The sequence below is a fragment of the Durio zibethinus genome, chromosome 3 (genome assembly GCF_047325235.1).
Source record: "Durio zibethinus cultivar Kanyao isolate XHJ-2024 chromosome 3, ASM4732523v1, whole genome shotgun sequence".
NCBI lineage: Eukaryota > Viridiplantae > Streptophyta > Magnoliopsida > Malvales > Malvaceae > Durio > Durio zibethinus.
In genome coordinates, this window is record NC_143164.1 from 35,020,011 (window position 1) to 35,029,952 (window position 9,942).

At 34.5% G+C, this 9,942-nt stretch overlaps 2 protein-coding genes across 3 annotated transcripts; one reads left to right on the plus strand and one right to left on the minus strand.

Annotated features, from left to right (window-relative positions):
• The first annotated feature begins 2,687 nt into the window (after positions 1-2,687).
• LOC111283436 (uncharacterized) lies at positions 2,688-4,012 on the plus strand. Its single transcript, XM_022872000.2, has 2 exons — positions 2,688-2,979; positions 3,082-4,012. Exons 1-2 carry the CDS (start codon positions 2,797-2,799, stop codon positions 3,736-3,738), a joined length of 840 nt encoding a protein of 279 aa, XP_022727735.2. The 5' UTR covers positions 2,688-2,796; the 3' UTR covers positions 3,739-4,012.
• Positions 4,013-4,822: 810 nt separating this feature from the next.
• On the minus strand, positions 4,823-9,610 carry LOC111283525 (calmodulin calcium-dependent NAD kinase-like). 2 transcript variants are annotated; one of them, XM_089758664.1, is made up of 9 exons: positions 9,340-9,610; positions 9,061-9,214; positions 8,599-8,822; positions 8,377-8,438; positions 7,999-8,220; positions 7,474-7,600; positions 6,107-6,426; positions 5,828-5,972; positions 4,823-5,435 (listed from the first exon to the last, which is right to left on the minus strand). In XM_089758664.1, the coding sequence occupies exons 1-9, from the start codon at positions 9,418-9,420 to the stop codon at positions 5,193-5,195; spliced, it is 1,578 nt and encodes a 525-aa protein (XP_089614790.1). In that variant the 5' UTR covers positions 9,421-9,610; the 3' UTR covers positions 4,823-5,192. The 2 variants fall into 2 exon arrangements, with proteins under 2 accessions (XP_089614790.1, XP_022727861.2); XM_022872126.2 differs by having other exon boundaries at positions 9,061-9,610.
• Between the last annotated feature and the right edge of the window lie 332 nt (positions 9,611-9,942).

Here is a 9,942-nt window from a genome sequence, read left to right on the forward strand (position 1 = left end):
AGTATTAATAGTTTTTTGGATAAATTTTTTCCACGAACATTAAAATTTTCAATCATTGGTTTTTAAAAATCTCATAAATATGAGTCCATTGAATGAGACTTGTTGAGAGAAGTAAAAGGAAATCATGGATGAAAGAGTGAAGAAAAGAGAAAATTTTAAAAATAATTTTTTATTTTTATAATAGGTTGAAATGACGTTGTTTTATAAGACTGGTCTAATGCAACTCATGTGTTAACCTATATATTGACTTTGTTAAGACTCAATCTATTTGCAATGAAAAGATTTTTTGTATTTTATTTTTTTAAGCTAAATCTTATATTCGATAATTAATTTAGATATAGGGACTAAATTTGAACATTTATTAAGGTATAAGTACTAATTTCATCGTTTAGTCAAAGTATAGGGACAAGCCATACAATTTGACAAAAATTTATGTGAAAAATGTTGATATGGCAAAAGAATTTTTCCACATCATCATTTTTACCATGTGACCTTGACATGTCAACAATGTTAGCAACTACGTAAACATAAATTCACATTAGAAAATTCAGAATGTCATACAATTAATTTTAATAGAAAAAGTTTAAATCATTAACAATTTGATTAAATTTAACAATTCATTGAAGTATAAAGATTTAATTTGAACACATTAAAATTGAGAAACTAATTTCGTCATTTGACTAAAAATAGAGATCTATTGTATAATTTATCTTATATTATATTTTGTTGTGTATGGACAAGTTTAGATGTTAAAATGGTACAGAGATGTCAAATTTTAAAAAGTACCAATTTAACAACTATTAGATAAATTAAAAAAAAAATGATCATATCCATTAACAAGATCCATATTTTTTACGTATAATAAAAAAATTAAAAAAATAAAATATATAATAATTTTTTAATTTTATTGTGAAGTTAAAAATTTTCATTATTAATAAATTAAAAAAGGATCTCAAATTTAAATGTTTATATTTTTACTTTGAGTTCTTATTAATCCTATAATTGGTAAGATAAAATAGATGATAGATAAAATTATCTAGTTAGTATAGATAACAAAACGCTCACCATTTTATTGGAAATCTTATATGTGAGAACATCAAATAAGGCATTGAGGATGTTTTCTTACTCATTATGTTCTTAATCTCAAATGATTACTTCCAATTCTACAAGGTTACCATTCTTTATACAAAAGATTAACATTGATGGTAACTTGGTGGTTCTATTGCAATATAACCATTCGGGGTTTGAGATCTATACATAAAATACACCTTTTGATATAGTGAAAACCGTCCAATTGGTCTCTAGATCCCTTGGTTTGGCTTTATTTTTTATGACATGATATGTGAAATACTAATTAAAGTTTTCTCCTATATATATTGCTTTAGGCCAACATGGTCATGTGTTTACAATAACAAATTGTGTTTTATTTTTAGTTGGTTAAGTCAATAGATAACTTAATTTTTGTATAGTTTTATTGCATAGAAGTGAGAAAAATTATCAAATTATACACTATATGGATCGTGTCATAAAATCAATATAACAATTACTTTTACTAATAATGTAGAATTTGCTTTTAAGCCATCAACATACTTACTATACTATTGTTGCATATTTGTATCCCATTTGTTAGAGAGCAAATAAGGATTAAGAGTCATATGTAAACTAGTTGGGAGAGATGTAATGCATACATAATTCCTTTTTTATGTTATTTCGAGTAGAGCATATGGTGTCACGATATAATTAAAGATGAAATAATATAACAAGTCAAAAATATATCACTCTAAAATGTATTTTAGCTTCATAATTTGGTGTATGTAGTCATGAAATAAGATGCTTTGGTAGACATTAAATTTTGTAAAATGAAAGCTTGAATGTAAGAAAGGTGATGTTAGACTACATTAGTGGGCTATACATACATGCCATGCAAATGTTCACAAGTTAAATGGACATATCGTAAAATGTTGCTTTGATTCACATTTTAAAGTCACAATTAACATATTTAATGTTTATATAGAGCATAACAAAAGAAGTTATTTCTATTTTTATTTATTTCAAATTTGTTTGCCATGAACTAGATAACTTATGTGTTGTAACATTTATCAAATATCAATAGGACATGTTCAACTTCAACAACATTCCAAGCAATAGTTTTCCATCTGATTCTTAACCGATTTTAATGATTCTTGAAGCATTAGATTGCTTTGTTACTCTTTTATCCAATGAGATGCAAAAATTTGAGATTCATATGAAGCATTCTCCTAAAATCCTCCGAAACCACAATAACATCATGGTAAACCCTAGTTTTGACCAATGCAGCTTTGAAATCAAAATTCTCTCAAACGAATTGCCTAAAAAATGCGTAAAAATATTCATTAGAAAGCTTAGAGAATGAACTACATAATCGAAAAAACTTCACAAAATTTCATTAATTATAAGTCAAGTTATACTCAAATAAATCGAGACCAAAAGCACACCTAAACTGCCCGAAACATCAATTCTTTCCCATTCCACCTCCACCCCCTTATATCTTCAACCGTAGATAGCGCGTTATCCAACGGTCCACATTTAAAATTACGAAAGACTGCAATCCTCGTGCTAGTCGTCTTCACCAATAAAATTTTATCTTATGGATTCCGTCTCTCTCAATACTTGACTATTTAAATCCCTTCATTTCCATCACCGCACTCACGCAACGAAATTATCGGTACACATCCATATCTTCCATCTCCCAATTTCTGCTGAAACCCTAAACCTAGCACAAACACCAGATCCCTGCAATTGTCATTCATCTATCAAATGGTCACGGAGGAACCAACCGTAGCGGTTGACTCAGCACCCGAACAGGCGGAAGCCAAGTCCGCTGAGACCAAAGCTGGTTCGAAATACGGCAAAGCAAAGAAAGCCAAAGAACCCAAAGCCAAGAAAGCAGCAGCTCCTAAGAAGCCACGAGCTTCTCCTTCTCATCCTCCTTACGAAGAAGTATTTCATAATCCTAAAAGCTAATTTTTTATTGTGTTTGGTTTGGTCTTTTTTTGTATGTTAGATCTGATTACGTTTAAATACCTGATTGGTTTGTTACAGATGATCAAGGATGCAATCGTTACTTTGAAAGAGAAGACAGGTTCAAGCCAGTACGCCATTGGTAAATTCATTGAAGATAAACAGAAGCATCTTCCTGGAAATTTTAAGAAGCTTTTGCTTTTCCATTTGAAGAAAGTTGTGGCTGCTGGGAAGCTGATTAAGGTTAAGAATTCGTTTAAACTTCCAGCGGCTAGGTCTTCGAAGCCGAGTACATATGCTTCTGCTCTGGTTAAGAAGAAGCCAGCGGCTACTAGGGCGAAGTCTAAACCTGGTTCGAAGCCGAAGCAAGGGAAGAGTACAAAACCTGCATCCAAAGCTCCAGCAAAGACAAAAACTGCTTCTAAGACAAAGACTAAACGAGCGGCTAAACCCAAGGCTGCTTCTAAGGCTAAGTCTACTACAACAAAGACAAAGGCGGTGGCAACATTGAAGCCGAAGACTACTGCCGCTACCAAGTCAAAAGCTGTAGCCAAACCTAAGCCCAAGCCTAAGGAGAAGCCGGCTAAGGTTGCCAGGACTTCAACAAGGACGTCTCCTGGCAAGAGGGCGGCTGCCCCTAAGCCTGCTCCGAAGAAGGCTCCCGCGCCCAAAAGGGCTCCGGCGAAGAGCGTAAAGTCACCGGCGAAGAAAGCCAGGTCGAAGAGAGGAAAGAAATGAGAGAAAAAAGAATGAGAGGCTAGTCAATCAAGGGGTGGTTTTGTAAATTCGCGTGAAGTTGGTGGGTGTATTTGGGTCCATGTTTACCCATTAAAATAGGACATCGGATCTTAGTCTTTCTTTTTTAAACTTTTCTTTGACTTTTTTCTTTTTTTTTTTTTTTCTGGAGGTTAAATTTTTAATTTCGTTAGTGGTTGTTGAAACAGTTTTTAGATGTAATTTTCAGTTGAACGGATTACGAGATAACATCAGGGCTCAGATATATATTTTTTAATTTTGTTTTTATTCGTTTTCGTTTTCTACTCGTTACCAATAGATTGCAAATTCAAAAATTAGGGTTTTTCGTTGCTTGGAAAGATTGAAGGTTTAAACTTCTTTACAGCAACACTGATTCGAAACAGGTAAAAATGCCAGTAGCCATAGTTAAGGTTAATTTCCAACATATATTTTATTTTTAAGGTATTGAAATTCGTGAAAGTCGGGTGGAAAAATAATGATCATAACCGTATAACGACCTTCTTTGGGTCAATTTTTTTTTTTTTTTCCTTCTATCAATTTAATCACATTTTAACAGAAAGATGAAACTTTACAAGTGCCAGTCGGATGTCACATGTACTGCTGCGATAGTTATTTATGTCATTTGTGTAATTTAATTTTCTTCTGTCAGTCGGATGTCACCCACATTTCATGCCAGAGATGAAAGGTTTAAGGTTCTGAATGTTTTAAGGGTTCTTTAATACCTGTTTCCCCACTGTGAACATTATATCTGAAAGAAACGGATTATAAAGATGTCATTAGGATAAATAATTGCTTCTGATTTAGCATATCGATTGAAGCTTAATGAAAAAAGTGAAATAGATACTATAGATCTTTTGTGCAGAAGATACTTCCTAGACTTTAATGAGTGCTTGAATGAGAAATGCCACCCAGTTAATTCCTGGCTTTGAGATAATAATTCAAAAATATTCATAAAAGGAGCAGTACCTTCTTGGTTCTTATTGTATTTGTTCTGTTTGTTTCTGGCTTGAAAACTAACATCCATTTTCTTTCTTTTGTCGTTGTTGTGCACTGTTTGTATGGATGCATGTTTAATCTAAGAAAATCTTTAAATTTGATGGCAGTAGAAACCATGCTCAGTCTGCATTCATTGAATTGTGAAGAAAATTTGTCTTGCTTAAGTTGAATCTTTAATTGCTCTTTTTTTAATTCCCTTTTGGAGTTCCAATATTAAGCCCCACACCTACTGATACTAGCAGATTCTTTGAAACAATTAATGGAAATATTCTGTTTTTCAGTTTCACAGTCTGAACTGAGCTTAGCTACTAACAATAATTTTACATATAAGCTTCATGATCTTAATACAACCTCGGTAAACATTCCTGGTCATGAATATAGCAAAAGGTTTGAGACGCCTCCTTAAGCCTGCATTTTTTGTTCATAAGTTTGAAACCCCATTAGAGCTGTGCCATTCTTTCCACTTTCTGGATGGTATACTTCAGCTCTTGTTGAACATTTAATCTAGAAGGTGATAATACAATGTCTTTCCAAATTGAACCAGATTCACAAGCAGGGTTGGGGTACTTGTAAAGTTCATATATGGACTCTGCTTCTTCATTCAGCCTGCTCACCTTCTTTAAACAGCCAATCTCATCTGGATCAACTAGCAAAGTCTTGTCTCTGTCTTTCCATCCTATCAACTTCACAAACATTGTTATGTCAATATTACATACTTGATTGCATGGAGTAATTTTGCTGTGAATACAAGTTCCTGCTTAATTTTATTTGTCTATTCCTGGATTATGCTGATATCCATGATTAAGCAGGGTTCATGGCTTTAACAGAAAGCCAATTGTCCTCATCTAATTTAGAACCAGCAATTGAATCTCCTGTATTGAAAGGTCAAACGATGTACATTCACCTTAGGTTCTGTTCTAATATATCCAGGTTCTGTTCCAGCTGTTCTGACCTTAGGTTCCAGAGTTAAAATTCTTAAGAGAACTATGATGTTCCTTTCAACTCTATGTCACCTGATTAAGTGCCCAGGGAAACTAGAGAAATTAACACTAAGAATGAGGGATAGTGAATTCACCTTAGGTGGACCTTCCAAAGCATTGGTGCAATATAGTCTAGCGTTGTCAACCAGTTGGCAGTATGTTGGAAATGCATTTGCAAATCTCTTGTGGGATTTCAATTGTGACTTCACCCTTACAGCTCGTCTACACATTATAGCTCTCCTAAAAATATTGAATTCCTCGATAAAATCAGTATCTCAGGGTAACTGGAAAAAGACTTCTTGCTATGTAGCTGAAAAATGAAAAATGAAAATGTAAGACAACTAAACTTTATTGTTTTTGTATGTGTACCATACCTTATGCCTCTAATAACAGCTAAATAGGCTTCACAAACAACCCCGACCAGCTCTATTCTGTATGGCTTCCTTTTTTTCCCTCCTTCTTGCACTTGATCTTCTTCGATTTGTTCCCAGTAGTTCTCAGTTACTGTCCCATCAGGTCCTTGCCTGTAACCAGAACCCATACGATATCGGCGGCGATGGACACATCTGGCCATAGTTATTGTTTGCACAACAAATGGTATCCAGGAGAGTGTTCCATCCATGATCACATCCCTCCCTTCATTTAGTGCTGTCACTAGAAGGGATGATGCTGCATCTGTAGATGATTGGTGCACCTGTTTGTAATAATTGTTATTGGGTAATATAGTTCTTAAGTAATCATAAATCAGTACAAGAGTTAAGTAAAAACCCAGCTCCAGTTTGGTAATACCATAAGAAGCATTCAAGTGTTATCAAATTATTCATGTACCTGTATGAAGTAATTTTTGTTGCTTTGTACATTTAAGGTGGTGTTGTTTGTTTCGGTTTTCATATATGAGTCTATGATGACTTAGTGGGGAGAAGAAAACGAAAGATATATTTATAGCCATAGAATGTAGTGATACTTATTCAGGAATGGACCAGCTACTAAATGCAAAAGTGACGTGGAAGGGAAACTCTTCTAGGAATGCGGCAGTGGTAGGATATTGCAGGGTATAGCTACTAGGATGATGGTAACTGGTTACAGATTGATGGAATAAACTACAACCTCAGAGTAGCTCACAAAGCAATTACAGAGGACCTTTGCATTACGGGTGGCAGGAACATTACCTGTACCAGATGCCATTCACGTATGCTTTGCTAGAATGTTGACATTTAATACCTTCTGTTTGTAATACGGCTCAACCATTTGTTCAGGCTTCATGGATTTATGTCTGGTTAATTACTAAAACATATGCGCATAAAACAGAAAAGCAAGCTAGTATTTTATGAGATGTTTGATCTCAAAATTTTTGGCCTAAAGTGCAACTAGCTTGTGTGATAGAGATGCCATTCATAGGATCCACATGGATGAATGAAATAGGGAAATGCATTGAAGTCTTGTTTTTGCAAAATTCCAGTTATATGTAAAATCAATATGAACTATTGTCCATGGTGGGAGAAAACTCAGCTTGTTGCTGTTGTATTGTAAAACCAGTTTCAGTCATTAAGCCTATGCCATTGTCAATAGGTCAAAGTGTCCTTAAGTATATCCATTCGCCTAGCTATCATGGCGCTGTGTGAGACAAGGTCATTAGACCTGAAATGATACCATATGACTGATGGAATTTCAGTTTGCTAAAGAAAGGAGTGGGTGAACTACAAGTTCCAAAAGCGGATGAGGCTGAGAAATTGATTCTTACTAATTCAGCTGTACGGACCATGTCCGCATGGCCTTTGGAGCTGAGGGCTCTGTAGATGACATCTGATTCTTTGAATGCATCTGCCTCAATCACAACTGCATTCCCCGCTGATCCTGCCCAGAATGGTCTGCTCATATTTTATGCAAAACACTTTGACATTAGTTCTTGTAATTGCTCATATTTACGACTAATTTCAAAGCAAATTGTAAATAACATCTATTTGACAGAATGGTTACCAGAAGCAGGAGCAAAAGGAGAGTAATCGTGTGTCTATGTTTTTTAACATTCGACATATCATCTTTTTCGTTAGTTGAATGCTCTTTGATTTTCAATATAGAATGTTTAAAAGCTCTCTAAGAATCTGGGAAGAAAAAAATGCTCTTCAAATGAAACAGTGGTTAAGCTTAAGTTTATATGTAAGCTAAACCTTTTTCATTTCAATCCTTCCTCCACCTCTTAAAACATTGAAATACTACAAATTATTCAGTTGGTCTTACTCTTATTTTTTTAGGGTACGGGGCTTACTCTTTGAGGATGTCCTTAAGCACGGTGCTCTTCCCGGCTCCCATCCCACCTCCCATGAATAGCAGCACTGGACTTCTATCACTGTGAGCCACTGGAGCCATCACCTCTGTACATTGGGAGTCATCAGTTGATGTAAGCCCCATTGCTTTCATTTCTTCCACCAATGTAGTGAAAACTCTAGCCACCTTCAGATTTTTTGTCACCCTCTCAAATCTTTGTTCCCTATATTAGAAAAGATACTAGAACTGAGTTTTATTCTGATTATATCATGCAATTTTCTTGGAGGGATATTCAAAATTGTCTACCTCATTTCAATATATATTTCAATCTAGTTATTATGATCTGACAATAACAATGAACAGAACAATAATGGCTAACCTAGTTGCTGCCATGAAAATCTGCTTGAGCTTTTTCTTGGGTTCAGCATCAGAACTTAATACCTGAATGAATGTGACACAAAACAATTCATTTACTCTATGTTCCCATCGAATACACAAAAAAAAAGAAGGAAAGAAAAGAAGAAGAATGAGTCATTCTTCATCAATCATCAAAATTCTAACATTTATACATTCCTCCAAGATATATATAGATGTTTATTACCTGACTAGTCATAAGATCTGCATGGCTCCAATGGAATGCAAAATAACTAAGAATGCTTCTCTCAAATTCCTCTATAAGCTTAACAAAGAGGGAATCCACATCTGGCTCATTGGAGAAGAATGTATATATATCATCTTCACAACCTTCGGATTTCCTGATGTATTCTGATGCTAACTTGCAGAGCAAAGGGCATTCTCTTCTATCCTTAAATCCCATCTGCCTAGCTGGAAATAGTAAGACACGTATAAAAGTGAGAGCGACAAAGGGCTTGAAATATGTGAACTTGGAGCTTAGCTTAGTTGATTCAAGCGGTCACTCTTAAAAAATAACATCTAATATAAATAGTGTTTGAATCCTAACATCTGTAATCATTTCTCCTAAGACTATTCCCAGGTTAGGTCTTCTATGTACCAAAAGAAAATGTAATTGGATAAGGAAAAAACAAGTGATCACATAATTTACCTACGTAGTGAGAGAAACGTTCGAGCTTTTCATTGCGGCCGTGGCCTTTGTGCTTTAATCTTAGGCGAGGGATGATCCTTTGATCCCTTAGCTTCCTAAGATAAAACCGCACTGCTGCTGCAATGATGAAGCCAATCGAAGAGGCAACCAGGATCTGTGTGAAACTAGGTTTGCTGTTATGATCCTGGAAAGGTATGGGAATGAACGATTTACATACATAAATGCATTGCGTAAAACAATAGGCTAAACAGAATTTTGTCATTTGAAGCTTATACTTACCTCTCTGCATGTCTTACAATTCCAGAAACTAGAATTTTCTGCTTGGTTTGATAACCCCAATACGAGAAACAAAATTTCCATTACTCTTCGCCTTGAAGCTGCGCATGTTAATCGTTATATCCGTTTGGAAGAACCGGTAATTAAAAGGCAACAGATGGTTTCATGGATCTTCATTGCGATCAAGATCGAGCACTGACAGATGTAATAAGCTGATTTCTTGCTACACCTAAATGCATGGCAATGCAACTCGTCTCCCATATTGTCCAACTACTTCTTGGTGCGTAACCAAATCCATAAGCTTCAATAGAATTTTTGGGTGTGGAAATGGAGCATATAACTAAGAAGGTTCATGATTCCGAACTTAGTTCGATTAGCTTGCTTAATCATTTAAAAAAAATGATATTCAATAAATCAGGATAAAATCTTAATACATATAAATAATTTTTTATTTTTAGATTGTGATTTTTTATATAAAAAAACTAGGTAAGTTCATAACAATGTCTAAAAACAAAGTGAATCGATCATAATTGTAAAAAATAGGAAATTTGAAGATTAATTAGATATATATGATCACATTGCTTTCTTATAAATTTGAAGTACATT

What these genes read in the sequence shown, in the direction of transcription:
- LOC111283436 (XM_022872000.2), top strand. Translation starts at nt 2,797, where the DNA reads ATGGTCACGGAGGAACCAACCGTAGCGGTTGACTCAGCACCCGAACAG. An exon ending in CTCATCCTCCTTACGAAGAA is followed by an intron (nt 2,980 to 3,081) that starts GTATTTCATAAT and finishes GGTTTGTTACAG; the next exon opens with ATGATCAAGGATGCAATCGT.
- LOC111283525 (XM_022872126.2), bottom strand. Translation starts at nt 9,349, where the DNA reads ATGCAGAGAGGTAAGTATAAGCTTCAAATGACAAAATTCTGTTTAGCC. An exon ending in ACGTTTCTCTCACTACGTAG is followed by an intron (nt 8,823 to 9,060) that starts GTAAATTATGTG and finishes TACTATTTCCAG; the next exon opens with CTAGGCAGATGGGATTTAAG. An exon ending in CTTAAGGACATCCTCAAAGA is followed by an intron (nt 7,601 to 7,998) that starts GTAAGCCCCGTA and finishes AAATATGAGCAG; the next exon opens with ACCATTCTGGGCAGGATCAG.